At 38.9% G+C, this 22,607-nt stretch overlaps 1 protein-coding gene across 1 annotated transcript in view; it reads right to left on the reverse strand.

Moving 5' to 3' along the window:
- Positions 1 to 213: 213 nt before the first annotated feature.
- Positions 214 to 22,607, reverse strand: part of SGCZ (sarcoglycan zeta) — a 1,078,905-nt gene continuing 1,056,511 nt past the window's right edge. The window contains exons 7-8 of the mRNA XM_032843404.1: positions 14,469 to 14,592; positions 214 to 543 (exon numbers count right to left, since the gene is read on the reverse strand). Of these exons, the coding sequence (XP_032699295.1) occupies positions 349 to 543; positions 14,469 to 14,592 (319 nt within the window). The 3' untranslated portion in view covers positions 214 to 348. The remainder of the gene's footprint in view (positions 544 to 14,468; positions 14,593 to 22,607) is intronic.

Genomic DNA, 22,607 nt, shown 5'->3' on the forward strand with positions numbered 1-22,607 from the left:
TAATTAATGTATGTATATGCGGTTCATCTCCGGGTCCTGCAAAAATCTAAAACTGTGCTTCACTTCATGTAGCAAAGGCACCTATGTTTTTCTCCCTTTTGAGCAAAAGTTATGATCCAGTTTTCCCGCTGAAGACGATTTTTCCACTGTCCTGTCACCACACTCTGCCTCGAGCAGGACGGGAAATCACGAGAGAAGGTGGCGGCGAACCCTTGCTTGCACTGGAAGAAGTTGCTCTGTGGACCATTTGAAGCAGCTCTGGACTGATCACAAGGGAAACCGAGCGGGACTGTGAAGCAGACGGACAGGAACAAAAGGCTATTCTGGTGTGAGGAGGAATCGGTCACTTCAGCTCCACAAGCAGATGTTGCTACTGGACTGACAGGTGGAGCCTACTCCTGCTGGAGAAAGGTAAAGTTTGCCGTTGGGGCAGACGCACAGTTCGTACACGGTCTGCCGGGAATTTGAGGAGCTCGGCGAGGAGGAGGAGGAAGAGCCCGTCGGTAGATTCCCCAGCCGGATTTTTTCTGCATTCAGAAATATCTAGGAGGGGAGAAGAAAATGCGCTTTAATTCATTTTAGCATTTGACATTCCTCGGAGCTTTACAACGTGGTCTAATAAGAAAGACTAAACAACAAACAATTCTATTGGTTTAGCTGCCATGCTTTGTTGAACAAACATTACATTCCAATTTGGGTACAGCCCCAAAGCTCAGCAGCTATCCTCTCCTTTGAGACGTGGTGCATTTGGACAGAAAGCCCTCGATCTGAAAAGCAATATTGCACGATCTGCTTAAGGGGCCAACACACTTATTCCAACACCACAGAAAATTAAATGAGTTTGACGGAGTCTCTCCATTTAACTTCTTAATCATGCCTCGTCTAAAGAAGATACAAAGAAATCGGGGTGCTTGTGGATAGGCCATTACTGAAGGGATGGACAACTTCTTAAAAAAAGTTACTCAACGGTCTAATTTTTAAAAAGTCATAAAGTCACCTTGACAGTTTAAAGGATAAGCCACGTAGATAATTTGCATCATTAACAATTATTAGATATCATCAGGTTTGAAGTCTCCATGAAACATATTACTTGTACGCTACACTTACTTTGTTAGATTTTTGAATTTGCAACATGACTTCATTATTCCAAACATGGACTTAACACTTTTAGGGACGGTGATCAGACGTTTTTTGGTTTTTTTTTTAATTTATTTATTTATTTGACAGAGAGAGAGAGATCACAAGCAGGCAGAGAGGAAGGCAGAGAGAGAGAGAGAGAGGAAAGCAGGCTCCCCACTGAGCAGAGAGCCCAATCCGGGACTCGATCCCAGGACGCCGAGATCATGACCTGATCCGAAGGCAGTGGCTTAACCCACTGAGCCACCCTGTACCCGGTCAGATGGTTTTGACATGCAAGAGAAAAGTTCCAAAGAAAACTGAAATCATGAATCTGAATGAACAAAGAAACAACTTTCTCTAGGTATTTCTTCATTCTATTGTTACGTAGCTAATAACTTCTTAACTCAAAAGGAGAATCCGAGATTACTCCATTTTTTCTACATATTTGCCCTCATTCAAGTCCTATTCCTTTCTCACTGGGACTCGTACCATAGCCCCCTGACTAGCCTGCCAGCTGTCCTTTTTGTTCTCTTACAGCCGGTTTTGTATACTGCTTAGTGAGCTTCTAAAAACAGAGATAAGATCAGATCATCCCAGGGCTCAAAATTTCCTAACAACCTCTCACCACGCTTTGCATGAATCTGGACCCCTTCCCGTGGCCCACCAGCCCTCCATGATCTGGCCTCTGTAACAATTTCCTGGGATTCTTCTCCTTTCTCTAGCTCTTGCATTTTCTCAAACTTACCAAAGGAACTCTGGCTTCTGGGCTTCTTTACTCCCGATTTCTTTAGCCTGAAATAGCTTTTCTCCAGTCTACAATTTACAAGTGTAAATGTTTCTCCAAACATTTACAATGTTTTCTCCAGATGATATTTACAAGTTTTCTCCAGATACAGACACAGGTTATTCGCTGAGTAGCTAGAAACCATGGGAGGGATGGAGATTTCTGCTTTTTTCTTTTATATATTTGTTATTTTTTAAAAGCAAACTCCTTTATTCTTATTAAATTTTTGAAACACAGGAATCTATTGAATGTTTCAAATAAGATAGAAATATAATGCATATGCCATAGACATGTATATTTCAGATTTAGAGGTTTCAGATCCCTGCTAAAAGGTCATCTTCTAAAAAAAAAAAAAAAGGTTTTCTTAACCACTCTATGGGAAGAGCACTAATTCATTAATTGCTCTTTGACGGCTTTACTTTTCTCTATAGTACCAACCCCTTCCTAACATTGTATTAAGTATGTATTCCTTCATTTATTATTTGTTTCTCTCCCTTGCAAGTAAGATCTACAGCTGTCTGGTTCACAGCCGTGCATAAAATTGTAGGAGTGTATGTTGCGTGAAACAATGTTCTTCTTTCGCCACGGACAGGTCTCTCCCCTGTCCAGCACCAAGGTCCCCCTCTAGGAGAGACTAGTTCATCCATTTCACCCTCCCTAACTTTTCCCTGATGCTCCAAGATGGACTCTTATTGGTTTGCCCATAGGAACTTATGAATCCCTAATTTTGCTCATCATTTGATGTTATTTTACAGTCCTATTTGTATCTTCCTTTCTCTAGCAAATTAGATCTTCCTTGAAGGTGGAATCATACCTGAATTTTTTTTTTTTAATAACTTTGCAGTGTTTAACCCTGCACATACAGCTTCCTCCTAATGTATATGGTTGTTGAATACATGACTAGATAACAAAGTAAATGGATGCTTGAATTTACCAACAATATTCAAAGTTAAGAAAGTGTGATTAAAATTGTTTTCAGGTGTCAAATGTTAAAATTTGTCACTCTGTAGTTCCTTCTGGGTTAAGTGATGGGAAAGCAAAGAGAAAGTGTTTCTATTCTTATTTTTTTAAAGGAGACTTATTTTTTTTCTGAATAGGGAAGTTGGAAGTTCGCAAAACTAAGCAAAAGGAAAGGACATATTTTCAGGTACCGAGGCTGGGCATCATTTCTCCTGGCTCTGTGTCTCCTCCTTGTTGAGGGACATCAGGGAGGATAACACCAACCATTACACACTCTGGGCTCTTTCACTTATTCATAGGAACAGGGGGATGAATAACTTCTCTACTGGTTGAGTTTAAGAGACACTCTCGGGGCACCTGGGTGGCTCAGTCAGTCAAACATCTGCCTTTGGTTTAGGTTATGATCCCAGGGTCTTGGTATCCAGCCCTGCATCAGGGCAGGCTCCCAGCTGAGCAGGGAACCTGCTTCTCCCTCTCCCCTACCCCTTCTCATATTCTCTCTTACCATCTCTCAAGTGAAAGGATAAAAGCTTAAAAAAAAAAAAAAAGAAAAGAAAAAAGAGAGGAACTTTCACAGCTTACCCAGTGTCCCTTACTTTTGATTTGTTTTTTCTAGATTTTATTTGAGGCACAGAGAACACATGCAGGGGGGAGGGGCCGAAGCAAAGGGGCAAGCAGACTCCTTGCTAAGCAGGGAATCTCTGGGCAGGACAGGGAGAGGATGACGGGAGCCAAAGTCAGAGGCTTTACCGGACACCCAGGTGCCCCCACCCCCCAACACACACCTTTTTAGGAACTAGCATGCTTGCAGAGAGCAGGAACCCCCGACCTCATAAATGCCAAAAACACTACGGGGCAAGCTCTGGGACAGTGGGCGTTAGGTCTGCATGCTCCAAGATGCAATCATGCTGCGGAAATGTAGGAGCTGGTGTTTCGTCCAAGAAACCTTGAGATGTAGACGACAAAGAGTGTAAATGGAAAGTGGTGGGGAGGCTCACCGTGGGGTGAATTAAATGAGCGTAGGCTACTGGGAAGGGTTCTTACTAGTCCACACAGCAAGAGCTGTTACTGGTCAGCCCTGGTGCTTTGGTGCAGCTTGGTGACACAATGCCACTGCGCTGTGGATATAGCTACACAACTGGTCCTCTCTCCCTGCCGGTTGCTCTCCTGAAGAGCTGTGGAGAGGGGCAGGTTTTGTACATGTCAGGCAAGCAGCTGGCTGCTGGTTAAGACAAGCGCAGCTGTGAGGGCCTCATCAACAGAGTGATCCCTGAAGGACTTGGGCCTCACTTGAAGCAGGTGTGTGGCCACAACAGCGCCTTCCAGCTCTGCTCTCCATTGGGGGCTACTCCCCACAGTACGCAGCTGTGGGACAGTAATTCCCAAGCTTCCTGGATCCATACCATACCCTCAGCCATAGAAGGGAAGTATGTTTTATTAATAGATAATTTTTATTTTTATAATATAATATTTTATAAATATAATATAATATATATTATTTTTATAATTTTATTTAAATGAACTTTTTTAAAAAGATATTTTCTTGGCTTGAGCTAGAAAAAGAAATCATGAGGTAAGAAGAGGTGTTGCATTTTGATTCTTTCCAACCCGGCTTTGCCAGGTTTCTGCAGCCTAGACATGCGACAGTCAGGGACCCTGGGGACAAGCCTCTGTGCACTTGGAAAACTCCCCACTGCCTGATGGCCATCATGGCTTTCCTGGCGGAGCAAGGCACCAGCTAAGAAACAAGCCCAGTCCAGGGCAAACCAGTCTTCAACAAGTCGGACCCCAGTACCTCACTTTCACTGACTTTTTCCCCTCATGAGAATACTAAAAACCATGCCCAGGGGTGGAGAGTTAGCCAAGCTGCAGGGCCTGTGAGCACTCAGGGGCTAATGACCCCCCCACCTCTCCCTGCCTATAGGGCACCCTTTTCCCGCTGAAGTTCCTTTAAAAAATATTCCACCTGACCTCTCCTTGGAGAGTAGGCCTGAGCGTTCTTTCCTTTGTGCTGCCCCCCGCCCCCATGCTGGGGCATGAGCCCCAAGAAAGCTTTGCCTGTGCTTTTACATTTGGGGTCTAGTCTCATCTCTACCACTGCGGGGTCAAAGGACCTGAGTGAGGTAACATTTGGCGACCATGAACAGACAGGACCCAGCAGAACTGGGGCTGCCAGACTCCGTGACCTCTACCAGTGACTGAGGGGTGGCCGGGACCTCTTTGTTCTAGAGTCACGGGGACTGTGGGCTTCAGCTTCCGTTTGTCGTCACTGACCATCCCATTCCTCAAAACAACTATCTTTTCCCATTCCTTCTCTCAGAATTTTCTTTTCTGTCTCATGTTAGTGCTCTTTGCTTGGTCCCCTGGTCTTCTTCCTGGAACCAAAGGGCAACATCTCAGTGTGCTGACTGCACCAGAGCTCCCCCCTCGGAGGGGGGCGGGGCCCTGCAGATCCTGCAGGTGGGGGCTGAAGCCACCCATGGGATTTGGCAGGGTTTAAGTCTCCCACTGGAGCAGGCGCCGGTTCTTTGCTTTGCATCAGGTACCTTCGGCAAACGGGACTCCATCTTAGGTCCCTTACAATGACTTTGGTAGATTCTAGCCAGGACTGACCATCCTGGTAAGAGGCTAGAGTCCCTCTTTGGAGGGGTTAGAGTCTGTATTTGGGCTTATTTTTCTTTGTTCTCTCGCTTCTCTCACCACCTTTCTTCTCCGACTCGCGCCCAAAGTCCCTGTTCTGTAACCTTGTTTGGAAACCTCTTTATTTCTGTTTTCTGTGTACTCATCTGGGGGGAGAATAATTGTGGACTTCAATCTGCTTCACTTGAAATTAACTAAAAAGGAATATTCCAAACAAAGAGTAAAGCCTCCCCGAGAGCCCATGAGACCAAAGCCATGCAGCCTCACACATACTAGAAGCTTAAGTGAAGCCCACCACGGTCTGAAGGGTCCTTTGTCTCATGATCTGTAATGTTCTCTGTTAACCCTGCAGCAAACATTCCTTCCCTACAAGCACTCTCTTCTTTGGGAGGACACAGTATCCTGAATAGCTGTCCTCACTTGAGCTGAAATAAACAATTTCCTTTCTCTTTTTTTAAAGAGTTTATCTATTTGACAGAGAGAGAGAGAGAGGACACAAGCAGGAGAAGCAGCAGAGGGAGAGAGAGAAGCAGACTCCCTGCTGAGCAGGGCACCCAACATGGGGCTCAATTCCAGGACCCTGGGATCATGACCTGAACCCAAAGCAGACACTTAATTGAGCCACTCAAGTGCCCCTTTCCTTTTAAGTTTTTTTTTTTTTTTTTTTTTTAAGAGTTCGTTCCTTTTGCATCAACTTTTCTTGGTCTATGGTTGGCTGACAGGATGTCAGAGCAGCAGGGCTGAGAACTCCTGGGGGTTCTCCAGAACTTGGAGCTCAGGACCAGCACCCACCCTCTCCGGCCCTCTGACTTCCCAGCACCTCACAGATGTGTCGAAGAGAACTCCTGATGAGCAAACCCCCTCAGTTTGAGTTGATGGCCTTGCTTTTATTTGGGCTGTTGGGGATTACTGTTAATGTTGTTTAGGTAGAAAAAATTTAAGGATAACCTGAGTCTCAACCGGCCCCGATGGGGCTCTTTTGGCATGTCTAAATTAGTTTTCTTGCATAGAGAATTAGAAAAAGCTGCCTGTAACACAACAACCCAAAACTATGAAGCTGTTTGGTGCAATCAGTGAAGCCCCCAACTTCTGTGGAGGAAGGCATTGCTCACAGAGGTACTCTGGGCTTCTTCTGGTTTGTTTCTGCGGCTTTGGCTGTTTTTGCATAAACCTAGCATATTCTAATTGGAAAATAAATAATTAATTGGCCCACAAATTATGAGGCTATCTTGCAATTAGATTTGTTTTCATGAAAGAGGGGGTCCTTAGAAATCGGGTTTTTAATGCTTCCTCCACTAATATTACTGAGACAAAGGCTAGATTTTGTTTGCATCTTGTTTGTGTGTATACGTGTCCATACGTGTGATAAATGTGAGATATTTTCTCTACGTCTGGATGATAATTGCTGAAATTCATTTGTTAAGGAGCTCTATGTAGTTGGTTTAAAGGCAAGCACTTGTAAATCCTGGGCATTTTCAAACTCAGAAAAAGAAAAACTAACCCAACTGGTTTTCAAGCTCACATGATCTAGGATGACGTTCCCTATTTCCAGGTCTTTATGTTACTCCGTAACAAAGATGCTTCACCAGAAAGGACCCAACTGATGGTCCAGAGAAGTAAAGAGGAACAGAAATCTCAGACACCTGACTCCCTTTCCAATCATCAGAATAATGAGAAAAAGGAGGAGAAAGATAGGCTGCCACTGGAAAACCTAAATCCAGCTCCCCAGGCACAAACACCGGAACTGATGCCTGACCAACCCCCTTCCGGGGCTGAAGGGCACCTGGAGAAAAATACCAGTCTTGCAGATGGGGAGAGACAAGAGACTGAGATGGAGGAATAATGGTCCAAACATTAAAATCTGTCTCTGGTCTTGCCAGTGGGTCCCCTGCCCCCTCTGTCTCTCTTTCCCCCTCTTCCTGTTGCTGCCCCCACCACCCAGGCCATTCAGGCAGCTGGCTCCCGCACCATCCCTGGTGCAACCAGCACCACTGGCTCCTGCTCCTAGCACCCTTGCTCTCTGGGAGAAAAGAGAGTACCTCGCTATTGGGCTACCTCTTCATGGCAGGACCAGAGCACTCCCAAGTCGGCAGGAAGGAGCCCAAGACCTCCCAGACTAAACCACCCACTTCAGATTTCCAGGCAAGAGCACCAAGTGAATGTGACAGAGGGGATCAAAGGGATTGACTTTTTAGTGGACACAGGTGCAGCAGATTCGGTTAATACCAAATTCAAGGTTGCTTAATTACAACAGACTTGTCTTGTGGAGGTATCAACAGCTTTCATTCTACCTGAATTTATTAAATTTATATGGTATCTGTTGCACTTTGTCAGCAAAAAATGACTTAAAATAATGTTTAAGTTTGTCTCATGAAGTTTTCATAAGAACAAGTAAATGAAAAGGTTTATTGCTTACAGAATCTTCGGTAATGTAAGACTTGAAAGCTTTGCTAGGTTAAATAATATATTGGGCTAAGTTCTTTGGATATCTGAGTCTTTTCCAAATAAGGCAAAATATTAAAACATCAATTATTTAAATATAGATTTATATGCTTTTGGCTTATTACAGAAAAACTAAAGATAAATCCGGTCTTTTAGTAAACAAGTTTTATGCTATATTGAAAGATTGTACTATAACAAAAAAGCACATGTTTTTTAAAAATTATGAAGGTATTCGTAAATTTCCAATCTAAAGAATTCTGGTGTAACAGTTCACAGTTGCTTACTACTTGGTTTTATTAGAAATTGAATTCTTCTAATTTAAAATTCTGATACATGTAATTGAGCCTGCCAGAAATAGGAAAACCAGTCCGTATGTAAAAAACGTAGGAAATATGTTTGAAAAGGTGTAAGGAATGAAAATATATTTTTGTTGAGGGAAGAAAGTAATTTTTTCCTAAAATGATATTAGTTATTTAGAGAGAGAAGGCTTAGGACAAAATCTGAATGAAAAAGAAAGTTGTAAAGGTTTATAGGGAATCTTTGGAAAAGAATTTTATAGGTGGTCAGGACTAAGATTAGAATAGATATGCTTTATAAGTACACTGGTATACAAATAAAACTTGTTTTTTTCTGTTAACGAGACAAGGTTTTTTTGCTTTGTTGGTCTGCTCTTGATAAGAAATTACAAAGTTTTTTTTTCCCTTTATTTGCCCAGAAAAACAAGGTTTCTGAATGTGTCTTTTTTTTTTTTTTTTTTTTTTTTTACCAGATCTTTGATCACTTAAGAAAACAAAATCTCAGTATTAAGGGAGCTAAGTTTTGCTAACTACTGTATAATCCTATGTATTTGCCTCTGGAATCTTTTTCACCTTAGTTAAATAATTAAATATGAAGATCTATCATAATCTATGATTGTATTGAAACACGTGCTTTAGAAGTTTCTGAGGTTTTTAACAAGCTTCCCCAAAATTCAAATTCTAAGCAAAGTCTTTTTGACTCATTGTACTTATTTGGTATGTTAGGTGACAAAGTAAGCATTACCAAACAAATGATAATAAACTTTCTTAGGTTATACTGTGGGTCAATGCTATAACTGTTCTAGAAATTATATGAAATCCCTAAAATTTTAATATGTCCTGGTAAAAGGTCATCACTTGGCATTCCAAATATTAAAGTGTGTGTCAGAAATAACTGGATTTCCTTGCCAACTACATGATAATGAACTCTGATCAGATCTTTAACCATGTCCGTTTTTGAGTCTTTTGTCATTTACAGTTATTATTCTGATGCTCTTACAAAATGCGTTTCAATTTCAAAGAGATTCATGATAAGAACTTCTGACAAGTACAGGTTTTTGATACCCTTAACATCATGAAACTAAACTAGGTAAGAATTTCTGGAACTGCTGGAAAAAAAATTACTAATGTGGAATTAAATAAATTGAAAAAGATGATTATAGTTTTTATGACTCTTTCTGAAACAATGTTGGTTCTCTAATGTTGCTCTTCCAGATTTAAGGAAACGTGTTATCTTATGATATCTGCGACTTATAGAAATTTGATAAAATATTACTTTCTGAACAATTTGAGGCATTTGTTTTCTCCCCTCCTGAACCCTTCAGAATTCAGAAACTCGCAGTGAGCATTCTTTCATGGCAATTGTAATTGTTTATATAAGTTCAGTAAGAATCTGTTCTCCTTGTAACAGGACACCATTGGAAACATTGGTTATATTACCAAGGCTTAGTCCAGAATGTCATATTTGAGAGAGTCATGCATAGACTCAGACATGACCAGATAACTTCAAGGAGCTAAGTTTGACTTTATGGAACTGATAGAGCCCCTCTGAATTGTTGGCCTGGTTCCTTGCTTATAGAGTTCCCAGTTGAGTAAAGGGGGTCACTTCTTGGGGTGCAGGAACCTAAGGATCTGTTGGAAAACTTAAGAAAAAGTCACCCAAATCTACAGGTATTGCAGGCAAATCTAATGACAAGTATCTGGCTTGGCTTCTGGCCTCGAGAGGCTATTAAAAAAGTTCAACCTAAAATCCCTTACAAAAGTCCCAGCAATGCAGATTAAAGAGAACTTACGTGGTCAATCGCTGTTCTTATTGTACTTACATAAATAATTAAGTGAAGTTTGTTAAAATTAGACTTATTTTACAAATAAATTTGTCTTCATCTGGCTATGTTTGATGAAAATGAGGGTGATTTTAGAGAGAAAATTGTGTTTCAATAACATGCCCTTTGTGCACGTTAGATTCTAGTTCTGATTAATTATCTTTTAAGTGTTTGTCATTTGCCTATACGACTGGGCTGGATCCAGAATTCTTCTGGTTTCCTCAAATATCTGGCTAAGTCTCTCCAAACTAGGGCTTTCAGTCTTCTTGCATTTTCTTGTCTTGGGCTCATGAAGGAGTAAAACTGTCCTTTTTCCTGAAGCTCTGCAGATAGGACCAGAGTTAGAAAACTTGAAGTAAATTCTAGAGGAATTGTCATGGTAGCTCATGTACAGACAATTCTCATGTCTGTTGCTCTAGGGGCCCCTCAGAAGATCATGGGAGAATTTGAACTATAAATCAGAGAAATCCGTCGGATCGCTGTGGCCTGCCCCTGCTCTAAAGGTCCTCTGAGGCTTGATATCTAGAAATCTTCTCCCTGGCAACAGTCTGGACTCAGACACTGGGTTTATAATTTGCTCGAACCATCAGCCTGTGTTTCCTTTTGTTTTCACAGAAATACCTCTTATTAACTACCTGACTGCTTGCTGAACATGGAAGAGCCTATGCTATTATTAACAAAACCCATCCTGCCTGCATTAGTACAACCAAGGGACAGATCCTAACTATATCTGGTCAACAATCAAAAGTGCCCTCCCCAATCCCTCTTGGTTTTGTTGTTGTTGCTGTTTGTTTGTTTCTGTTTTTTTTTTTTTTCCCTTTCCTGGGATGATTGGTGGCTATTATTTTTGGTCCCCATCTGTTAACCTGTTAGTATAAGTCTGTGTCTTTCAAGTTCCAACAATTCCAAGTCAAGCTAATGGTGGCAGGAGGATTCCAACCTCTACCACTACAGGAAGACCCAAGGCCCTCTGAGTGCATGGAACAGTGAGCGTGAGATTTTCCTACCTCCAGGGGAGGAGAGGGACAGAGCCCCCACTCAGCAGGAAGCAGTTTCAGAAGATGAGAACTGTAGCCCCTTCTCTTTAAGATTAAGGAGGATGAAACTTCTCAGGGGGGAAATGAGATAGTCAGGGACCTTGGGAACAAGCCCCTGTGCACCTGGATAACTTGCTGCGTGCTGGCTCTCATCACTCCTCTCGCAGAACTCTCAGTGACTGTGAGCACTTTCCTTGCAGAGCAGAGCACCAGCTAAGGAGCAAGCCCAGTCTGCACCAGGACGGACCCCAGCACTGGACCTTCATGGACTTTTTCTCTCATTAGAATACTGAAAACCATGCCCGGGGTGGAGAGTTAGCCAAGCAGCAGGGCCTGTGAGTACTCAGGAGCTAATGAACCCCCATCTCTCCCTGCCTACAGGGCACACTTTTCTCACTGAAGTTCCTTTAAAAAATATTCCACCTGACCTCTCCTTGGAGAGCAGGCCTGAGGGTTCTTTCCTTCATGCTTCTCACCCACTCACTCCTGGTGCTGGGGCATGAGCCCCAAGAAAGCCTTGCCTGTGCTTCTACATTTGGGGTCTAGTCTCGTCTCTACCACTGCTGGGTCTAAGGACCTGAGTCTGGTAACTGACAGACTTGCTCATATCACTTTCTGTTCTGCTAAGACAGTTACTGTGATACTATTCAAGTTCCCAATTCTAAAAGTGATATTTCTATTCTATATTGCCCTATAATCATAGAATCCATTTGTTCTAAAACTCTTCCTGGAACTCCGATTCTCACGCCGGAGCCTTTAAGTCATGGCCCACGGTCCTCTCTGCACCAAGAATTCACTTATCTCTTTCTCACCCTTTGAAATCAGGCCTTTCACTGTGAGAGCCAATCTCAGTTGATCTGCAAAATAAAAAAATTGTTTTCCTCTTTCTCTGTGATCTTGTAACATATATGTTATTGCATTATTGCCTCCTCTCATGTGCTGTTGTAACACTTTTCTTTTTTCAAAGTGTTCTACCTATATTATGATTTGGGTTACTTTCAGAGCCGAGTTTGAGATTCCTTGCTACACTACGTCTGAAATGACTAAAGCGTGCAATTTCATTCTTTGGCATTTTGTTTGTTACTTTGTTACCTCAAAACCACGTTTGTTCTGATCCTAGCTACTTTAAAAACAGCCTAAGGGAGGTACTTTACCTCTATTTTGTTTAGTAAATGATCAGTCTGGCTTTTCTGCAGCATAGTCAGTGAAGCAAAGAGAAAGATTTCATATCACTTCATTTTTTCCTAGGAAAATTACATGTTATTTTATTCTGATATAAAGTGCTCTGCTTTTCTGTGTCTTTATGATATTAATATAAAAAAATGGCCACAGCTGAAAATCTCAGGCTATGATTTATTTATAGCATAATATTCAATTCACAATTAAATGCTAACCTGTAATTGAATCCAAGGATTCATTCTGCTGATACACTGAATAAAAGATTGTAAGTAAAGTGGTGCATAAATAGGAACAGAACAGAGATTAATAACCACCAATATTTATTAGGGGATGATTCATTATGAATAATTAGAATGAAATGATTAGCATGATAAAAGCAACTCCTTAAAAAGGATGCAAGATATTTAAGAAAGATTTCCATCTTGCTGTGGTAGAGAAAGTATTGTATTCTGTAATTGCAGCAGAAAGAAAGATTGAAAGGTAAGACGGACATACTTTTAAAATATTACAAAGTGTATTTCTAGGTCATTTAAGTTGTAATATCCACTAAGATGCTAATATGGTCCTGCCAGTAGGTTTGTTTATAAAAAAAGGAAGTAAAATATACAATTAAAATTCATCTTGAATCAACAACTGAAATAATGGTATAAAGGTAAGAAAGGAATGTCCTCCTTCGATTCTATTGATTTCTGCCCTCGTCTTTACATCTGAAGACCTATAAAATGCTCCAGAGCATATTTCTCAAGTTATTCTCCCATTCCTTTTCTTCTCAACTTGACCTTTATAAGCTCATAATAAAATAAGCACGAGAAGGAAGAAAATACTAAGGGACTTAATTGGTAGAAACAGCAATGCAACAGATTTAGACTTTAAAGTACTTTGGGAATTGTAGCAAAAAAATACACAATATATACTCTGTATAAAGATTTGAAATAATTAAAATAGAATTAAAAAGAAGCAAGCAAAAGAGCGACCACCAAGATGTCCAGGCAGATTAAAAAAAATTACAAATGAGAACCCTAAAAATGAACAACATAACTATTAAAATTATTTTATTTTTTGGATATTTTATGTATTTTAGAAGAGAGAGAGAGAGCATGAGTGAGGGTGGGGTTGTGGGCAGAGGGAGAGGGACAAGGAGACTCCTTGCTGAGCAGGGAGCCCAACATGGGGCTCGATCCCAGGACTCTGGGACCATGACCCGAGCCAAAGGCAGACGCTTTAACTGACTCAGAGACTCAGGCACCCCTAATTATTAAAAGCTCAATAGAGGCATTTAAATACATGATTAGATACTGAAAAGGAACCTGGGCATGTAGATATGAATAACAACAGAGTAAGGCACAGGGAGACAGAGAAATAGAAACTCGGAAGGAGAAGTTAAGATACCTGGAGGGTAAGGGAATGGAAGAAACGCTATGTGTTTCTTCAGAGTTTCAAAAAAGGGCCATAGAGGAAAGGGGGAGCGGTAATAGGAGAAGACCCAACGTGGAGAAATTTCCAGAACTGACAAAAAATGTCATTCTGCTGGCAAATAATCACAATGTATATAACAAGGTACATGAAATGAATGTGTGTCTACGGCATTCCAGTGCCAGACTGGCAGATGGAAGACGAAATGTTCTTTACAGCAGACAGTGAGGGAAAGGGAATGATCTTCAAGAGAATGACAACAGACTGACAGGAGATTCTTGGAGGAAATAAAGTAACCTGGGAGAAAAATGTTAGCATGTATTTATCTCCTTATCTAGGGAATAACAATTGAGCTAAATAGTAAAATAGCTTTTGTTTCATTTTTCTTTCAGAAGAAATACAGGAACCATTTTTACAGAAATAAACACCCAAAGTACTTTGGGAAGACCCCCCCCCCAAAAAAAAGAATAGAAAAAAGAAAAACAAAGACTGCCTTCATTCTCTTGATACTCATTATGTTTATCTGCCAATTCTGAAACTACAGGAATTTAGATGGCGCACTTATAATTGACTCATGAATGGTTATCTTTCCATAGAAAATAAATGATGCCTTGTTTTAAGAAAATAATACCAGATTTACCAAATTTTTGTGTTCAGGAAGTATTATAATTCCATCGTTTAAGCTCTCAGGAATCAGTCACCTAGAGTAATATGCATATACTCTGAGAAGCACAGCTCAGCAGTAAAGGGCTAGTCTCGGGCCCTGGGGACTCACCTCCCCTTCTGTAGACTGCAAATGCAGCTCCTTCCTGCAGGTGGCCCTGAAGTCTCCTGCAGCAGCGCTCACCTGCACCCCTCGTGGAGCTTCCATTATCAAGGACCTGGTGGGTGATTCAAGCCTAGGAGCAAAACAAAAGACTCCTTCATAGAAAAAGAAAAATTATGACGGACTAAAAGATAATAACATTAGTAACCAGAACAAATGAACAGGTAGAGCAGGTAGGCATAAATAAAAATCCCTGCCATTTCAAAAAAAGGCCAAAATGAGTTTTAGAATCATTTTTGATTGCCTTATCTATTTTTTGGCTCTTTATGAAACTCTTCATTTGCTAGGATCAATTATTTATTCTCATTTGTTTAATGATTTAATAAGAGTTTCTTATACTATTTCCTTTCACAATGCACAGGAAAAGTAGGTCGTGATAAGCTTACTTGTTTAAATGTTTTATAAATTTTCAAAATTAATGATGGAGTTTTAATAAATACATTTGTACCAACTTAGCATGTAACTATCCCTCAATAAAGAGTCTTGCAAAGAAGAGAGAGGTTTAATGAAAATCATTAATATTGTGAACTTTCAAGAGTTTCACAGTCAAAATTTCATAGACCTGAAAATTTTCAAACTACTCATTATGCTTTTCCTACATCAACTGACTTCTACTGGCCCAGGAAAAGGTCCACAGAATGAACGGCATTAGCCTGAGAGAGAACAAGTAAATGAGGGGTGATATATCAGCTCAAGTATGATTAAAGACTGACTGCATAAATTATGAGGAGAAAAAAAAAAAAAAGCCACCACAGCTGTTTTAGATAGTTGTGCCTGCGAAAAAGCTAGTTGGGAGGGAGTTTCAAAATTATCTTTCATTATAAAACTAGAGAAAAGGACAAAAGAAGACAGAACATGGAAACTAGAACACGGTGGTAAAAAAGCACAAGTGTGAGCAGAGGAACCAACCCCAGGTCGGTCTTTTTGGATAAATGCTCTGTTCTGAGGCACTGACTGTGCGTGGTTCCTTTGCCCACACAACTTTAGGACAAGAGTTCCCTCACGCTCATATCCACCATTATCCAGAGCAACTGGTTTCCTCTGAGGCAAGAGATCTAGAGTTATTTTGCAGGGAAAATCACATCAAATAGTTTGAACTCTGAAGATCAGCTCTCTCTCAGTAGGGAAGTTGAACTTAAAGACTTTAAAGTAATATTGAAGGAGTAGAGCTAGCATTTAGAAGAAGTAAATTCGACATTTTCAATGTTTTTTTTCACTCACCAAAGCAACTTTGAAACTTTCATCTCTATGGGCCTCTTGGACATCTTTATAAAATCCCTGGAGGGGTCAGATTTTGAATATATATACATATATATATATATATATTTTTTTTTAAATGTTTGTATTTTTCAGAAAAATAAAAACCATGTTTTCACACATATGAAAACTTGAAAATAACATAATTATATTTTTTCACTCAAATCTTCACACTTTGCACATAGAATCTACATTTCTGTTAAACTGTATATTTTATAATTGATTTCTCCTAATACATCTCCCAATACAGACCATCTTGAGTAGTATATCTGTGACCACTACTACTGTCATTGGTTAATTATGTATAACATTAAATGTAATTATGTAAGTTTGGATATGAGGAAACATTCAAACATAAGTCAGACAGGTACTTAATTAAAATGAATTAATATTCTAAAACAGATTATGAATCTGACATTCAAGCAAACACAACTCAGTGAACTTACAAGTGGGAGAAAAAGCATGCTTACTTTATCAAATAATTGATATGGTTTAGTCTGTTTCCAAGGATAGGGGCTGAGGTTCTTGCTTATATATATTTGATAGTAAGATGTCCATATTAAATGTGCTCATCTTTTTGAATCATACTTCTACTGTGTTTGATATTTGGTACTATGGTGTTAAAATACGTTAAGTCTTTCTGGGCTTTTGAGTTTTTCCATTCTTTATTAATTAATCAGAAAATGTTTATTATATTCATCTTCATTTTAGACCTCAAGTCTCCATTGCCAGCATAGCCACAGAGGATAGTACTTTGCTAACACCGACTTAGAGGATCTCTATTCAAAGAGGCAGTAAAGACAGAGATGAGAGATGGGTTCAAGAATGTTACCCAGCAGCAATGTAACTCAATAGCAACATCTCTAAATTGAAAATTATAATGCTTGCTTATGAGGTCATAAGATATGTCTTAGGAGAATTAAGAGAGATAAATATGTGGTGGGGTAGTATTTTGAGATACTGATGGAATTTCCTTCCCTGTCTCATTTCCCTGAAGTTCTGCCACTCACTAAATAGTATCTTTTGCCCCAAACAGCAGAAGATGGAGCAGAGAAGTTGATAAAGAACTCTTCTAAGTTTCCTAATCTAACAGACATTTTGAGCTGAAAAAAACCTTGCCATTTAGTGTGTTGAAAATGATTCAGCACATGAAAAAAAAATCGGAAGGAAACCAAAGTGAGTGAGAGCTTGTTGTGTACTTTGACCTGTTGGAGAACTGTTTTCTTGATTTGGATGGGAAATCAACAGAATTGGTTTCAAATTGTTCTCTGTGTTCTGCTACCTAAGGTCAAGTCCTATGATGTAGGGCCTTTATTCTTTAGGTGTTAGAAGTCTGAGAAGAGCACTGATGTCTCAGGGTGACTGAGGGCAAGAGACCAAAGGTGGTGGTGGTCACCTGTAGTGAAGGAAGAATAAGGGGAGAGAAGAATGAGAACCTCTTGGCAAATTCCAGGTTGGGTCCTGAGGCTCTCAATGACCAAATGTCATCCCAAAAGCTCTGGAATAGTGTAAACCCCTTGGTACAGTGACGGAACCCCAGGGACAAAGAAGAGAACTGAATAGACTGAGACTCAATTCTTGATACCAGTGCACTGGGGGCCAAACGTGTGTGTGTGTGTGTGTGTATGTGTATGTATATACACACATACTTAATAAGTTATATAATTTCTATGTATGTAAAACTGATGAAAGAATACATAAAAACATTCGAAAAGTTGTAGCAATTTTACAGTATTGCTAAATCCTTCAAGTTATGAAGCGATTAAGACTTTGAATTAAACAGGTTTCAACTGTATGCTTTGTTAATCTTGATAAAACTAGTGTGATAATCATTAAGATATAATACAAACCTTATTTCCACAACTATATGGTCAATTAATTTTCAACAAAGAGGGAAAGACTATTCAATGGGGGAAAAGAAAGTCTCTTCAATTCATTTGTATGGATTATTTCATAATCATCCCACCAATACTGAGAAATGCATACTCCATCTATATTTTACTTAGGAAGTAGCTGAATCTTAGTGTGGTTGAGTCCATAATTAGGATTAGGTAGCAGATGCAAAGATCTCAGAATAGCCAAAACTGCCGTGAAAAAGAACAACAATGTTATACTATATGTTGGCTAACTGAACATAATATACATCCATCCATCCATACATACATAGACATTCCAGGCATTCAAAAAAAAAAAAAAAAACAACAACTTTGAAGCATTTTAAGCATTTCAAGAAAAGCTATAATAAGGAAGACAGTTGCTGGCCTGGCACAAGAATAATGAATAGATCAATGAATAATATAGAGAATCTAGAAATAGACTTTAACAAGTACAGTCATCTGATTTTTGACAAAGGCAGTAAACTGATCCAATGAGAAAAAGCAAAGTATTTTCCAACAGTGCTGGAATCACTGTATGGACAGAACGAACTTCAATCTATACCATCCACTTCTATTAAAAGTAAAAGCTAGAACATTAGGCTTTTATTTTTTTAATCATTTTTAAGGGTTTATTTAGTTTAGAGAGAGAGAAAGAGAGAGTGCACATGCAAGCGTGAGGAGGGGCAGAAGGACAGAATGCTCAAGCAGGCTGCCTGAGGAGCTGGGCATCCATCCCCAGGCTCCTTCCCAGGACACTGAGATCAGGACCTGAGCCCAAACCCAGAGTCGGATGACTAGCCGGGCATCCTCTAAAGCCACCCGAGTGTCTCTAAAAGATAAAGCTTCTAAAGGAAAATATTTTGGTGACTTGGGAGTAAATAAAACTTTCTTAGGCCACAAAAAGGCATAACAAGTAAATATTTTAAAACATAAATAAGATGTCTTCGAGATGAAAAGCTACTTCTCAAAATCTGTCAATAAAAGGAATATACCATAGACTGGGAGACAATATCCACAAAATACAGATGTTACAAAGGACTGGTGCCAGGGTATATAAATAATCCTCCAGTTTAAAGATAAAAATACAAAAAACGGAATTAAAATATGGACAAAACATCTGAACAAACACTTCACTAACCAACATGGATGGTTGTTCCATACACGCATGAAAAAGTCACTACTGTCACTACTCATCAAGTAATGGCAAATCAAAGACAATGAGTACCACTAAACACCCACCAGAATGGCTCAACCGAATAAGAATGCTAACACTGAATATTTGGGAAGATGTGCAGCTACTGAAATACTCATTCATTTTTAGCAGAAAGTAATGTAATTACTTTGAGAAGCTCTAACATTTTCATATAAAAATTAATACATGCCAGCTATGTCCCAAGTGTCTATCAATTACGAAAACACAAAAGTAAAATATTGTGTGTTCATACAATGGAATAGTAAGCAGCAATAAAGCAGAAAGAACTACTGATACAGACAACAACACAGAGAGCCCTCAAAAACATGTGGAGTCAAAGAAATCTTGCAAAGAAGAGTACATACTGTAAATTAATTTGTATGTAGTCCTAAATCTATCTAATCTAATCCAGGGTGAAAAAGGTGAGAGAAAATATTGCTTCTGGTGGGTAGTGGGGGGATTTCCTGGGAGAGGCATAAGGGAACTCTCTGGGTAATGATAATGAAGTGTCTTTTTTTTTTTTTTAAGATTTTATTTATTTATTAATTTGAGAGAGAGAGAGAGAGAGTAGTGGGGAAGAGCAGAGAAGAGGGACAAACAGACTCTACACTAAGTGCAGAACCTGACACAGGGCTCGGTTTCAGGACCTGAAGTGAAATCAAGAATCAAATATTTAACCAACGGAGCCACCCAGGTACCCAATGATAATGTTTTATATTGTGACAGGAATTTGGGTTACACAGGTGTACACATTTGTCAAAACTTGGGAAATGCACACTTAATTTTTGTGACTGTCACTGCATAATTATTTTACAGTAAAAGAAAAGAAATTGTCTTGAATAGTAGTTAATGATATGCATGCCAAAGCGAATAGGCAAAGTGTATAGATTTATAAAATGCACGTGCAAATGCAAAAAGTATCAGATATACTGGCAGATGCTAGTGGAATGTGTACATGTATGATTGAAGACATACAGAAGAATGATAATGGAGGAATCTAGCTGGGGGTACAAACGTGGTCACTATAAAATGCTTTCAACATTGAGTACGTTTGAGAATTTTCATAATAAGACGATGGGAAAGAAGATGTGGTCTCAGATTTTTTTTTTAAGATTTTATTTATTTATTTGACACAGAGAGAGATCACAAGTAGGCAGAGAGGCAGGCAGAGAGAGGGAAACAGGCTCCCCGCTGAGCAGAGAGCCCGATGCAGGACTCGATCCCAGGACCCTGAGATCATGACCTGAGCCAAAGGCAGCGGCTCAACCCACTGAGCCACCCAGGCACCTGTGGTCTCAGATCTTAAAGGAACATCCATTTAGTTCATTTTTGGTTAAAATTTCTAAAACATTATGCTATGGAGATCCAAATAGGAAAACTGTTAACTGATGCTAATGTTTGACTGTCATTGACTATTAAAATTCAACGAAGAATTCTAATGACATGCAGGGATGCTTTTAAGATATATTTAATTCCTGTTGCTAAATTGCCATATTAATATAAATGCTATATCACTCAATGTCTGCATTTTACAGTTATTTCAGGGAAAGGGATATCTAAGAAGAGCATCTGATATTATTTACTTAAAAATTCAAAAATTTGAGATAAGTTTACTTGGATAAAAGTAAACTCGTATCTACTTCCAAATCATGAAAATTCCAATAAACATATGTAATAAAATCCCAACAAAAATCCCAATAGAGTCTCTTGAAACTTAAAACATTATGTTTAACTATTTTGGAAAAAAGGTATAGGGGTGCCTGGGTGGCTCAGTGGGTTAACTGTCTGCCTTTGGCTCCGGTTGTGATCTGGTGGTTCTGGGATCAATTCTTGAATCAGGCTCCTTGCCCAGTGGGGCATCTGCCTCTCCCTGTGCCTCTTTCTCTGTCTCTCATGAATAAATAAATAAAATCTTAAAAAAAAATGTGTGACACTTAATAGATTTTTAAAATGAGTTGAAGTGGGAGATTTTCCTTTTAAAATTAGAACTAAACATTGAAATTATTTTAATTAAAAATGAGATTGGAATTAAAATTATAAATTTGTCAATGGAACACAATATAATCTAAAACAGATCAAAAGTATTTATGAGAGATTAGTTTGTGAGAAATGTAGCAATCATTTTGGGTTGAAAATAGTAGGTTATTTAATCAATAATGCTTAATAAATTGACTCTCCATACTAAAGACACTAACATTAGATACTTAACATACTCTGCAAGAATAATTTCCAGTTTTAACCATTCAAAATATAAAATCTAAGAAATCACAGACTGTAATTTTCAATGGAAAATTAGAAGAAAATTCAGAACATAATTTCCAATTTTACTTATACAAAACATAAAACTAAGAAGTAAATTACCTAGTATACAAAATAAATGACAGAAAATTAGAAGAACATACAGGAAATACCAAAATACCCAAAAGAAAAAAGAAAAAAAAAGAAAAAGAAAACCTTTGAAACAAGATAGAAAACCCCAAAATCATAAAGAAAAAGAATTGATAAACTTTACTACCTAAGTCTTAGGTTGTATTGGTTTCCTCTAGATACTCTGGACTTCCCAAATAAGCCTAGAATCCCTACAGAAGTCCTGGACTTAGACATTCTGGAGCTTGAACATTATTGAATACACTGGAACTCAAATTAGATTAAACCTGTATTCCCTTCTAGAATTATGTAATAAGCAGACTCTTGGCAACATAGGATCAACACTTAAATGACACCCTGTTTCTCTCTTATATAGAAATTCTCAAGCCCCCTCTGAGGAAGATTTACAACATAGTAGAGGTTTTTACTTAAATTCATTTTATTACAAAACATTCTCTAAAAGGGCCTGTTGAAAAATGAAACCCATGTTTATTTGCAAAGCTTGTGAATTCCTATGTGATTAGTCACTGGAATTAATGAAGTACAACTGTGTTCATTTTGCAAGCATCATAACAATCATAGCAACGGATTTCAGACTAGTTCTTAGAGTGCGTACCACGAGATTCCAGCAGAGAAAAGGAGTAATGTTGAACTCCAGTCACCCTATCACCTGTTTTTTTTCCCCAAGAAATTCAGTTTTCACTGTGTTTACATACCAAAGATGTAATAAGATTTTTTTTTTTTTTGGTAGAACATGAACTTTTATTTATCATTTAAATAAGATTTTGTTTTTAAGGTGTTATGCGAACCTCAGTTTGAAAATGAGTGCCCTTGGTCTCTAGAAAAATTCACAACATTCTGACAAAGGAATTCAGACTCCTTTAAAAGTAATTTGTGAGACACAATGACTAACTAAATAGAGACTTAACAGGAACTTAAGCACCAGGTATCTCACTCTTTATAAAATACTTAACATGGTGTCAGGCATGTGGTGGGCACTCATGAATTATTTTTTATTTCAATGATGGAATGAATGAAAAATTGAAGAGAAAAATGTTTTAGGGGAAAAATGCAAGCTGTGACCTGAATATATAAGCAATTTTAATATCTTAGCACTTTGGGCTGAGGTGAGTTTTCTTCATCTGCAAATCACATTGTTTCTGTTTTTACCACTTTCTGCATACTTGCACTTTCCTTTATGGTCTCTTCCTTCAAATTATATCAAACAAATTTCTAGATCAGTTGTTGCTCTGTGTTCCTAAGATTACACACTAAGACAACCTTCCCATAATGATCACTTGCTTTTAACTCTAAATAAATATATAAATACATATACAGCATGAAAGAATAAAAGGGGAGAAAAGAGAGGCAGAGAAAAAGGGAAAAGGAGAGAGG

The sequence above is a fragment of the Lontra canadensis genome, unplaced genomic scaffold (genome assembly GCF_010015895.1).
Source record: "Lontra canadensis isolate GAN:19392208 unplaced genomic scaffold, GSC_riverotter_1.0 scaffold139, whole genome shotgun sequence".
Lineage (NCBI taxonomy): Eukaryota > Metazoa > Chordata > Mammalia > Carnivora > Mustelidae > Lontra > Lontra canadensis.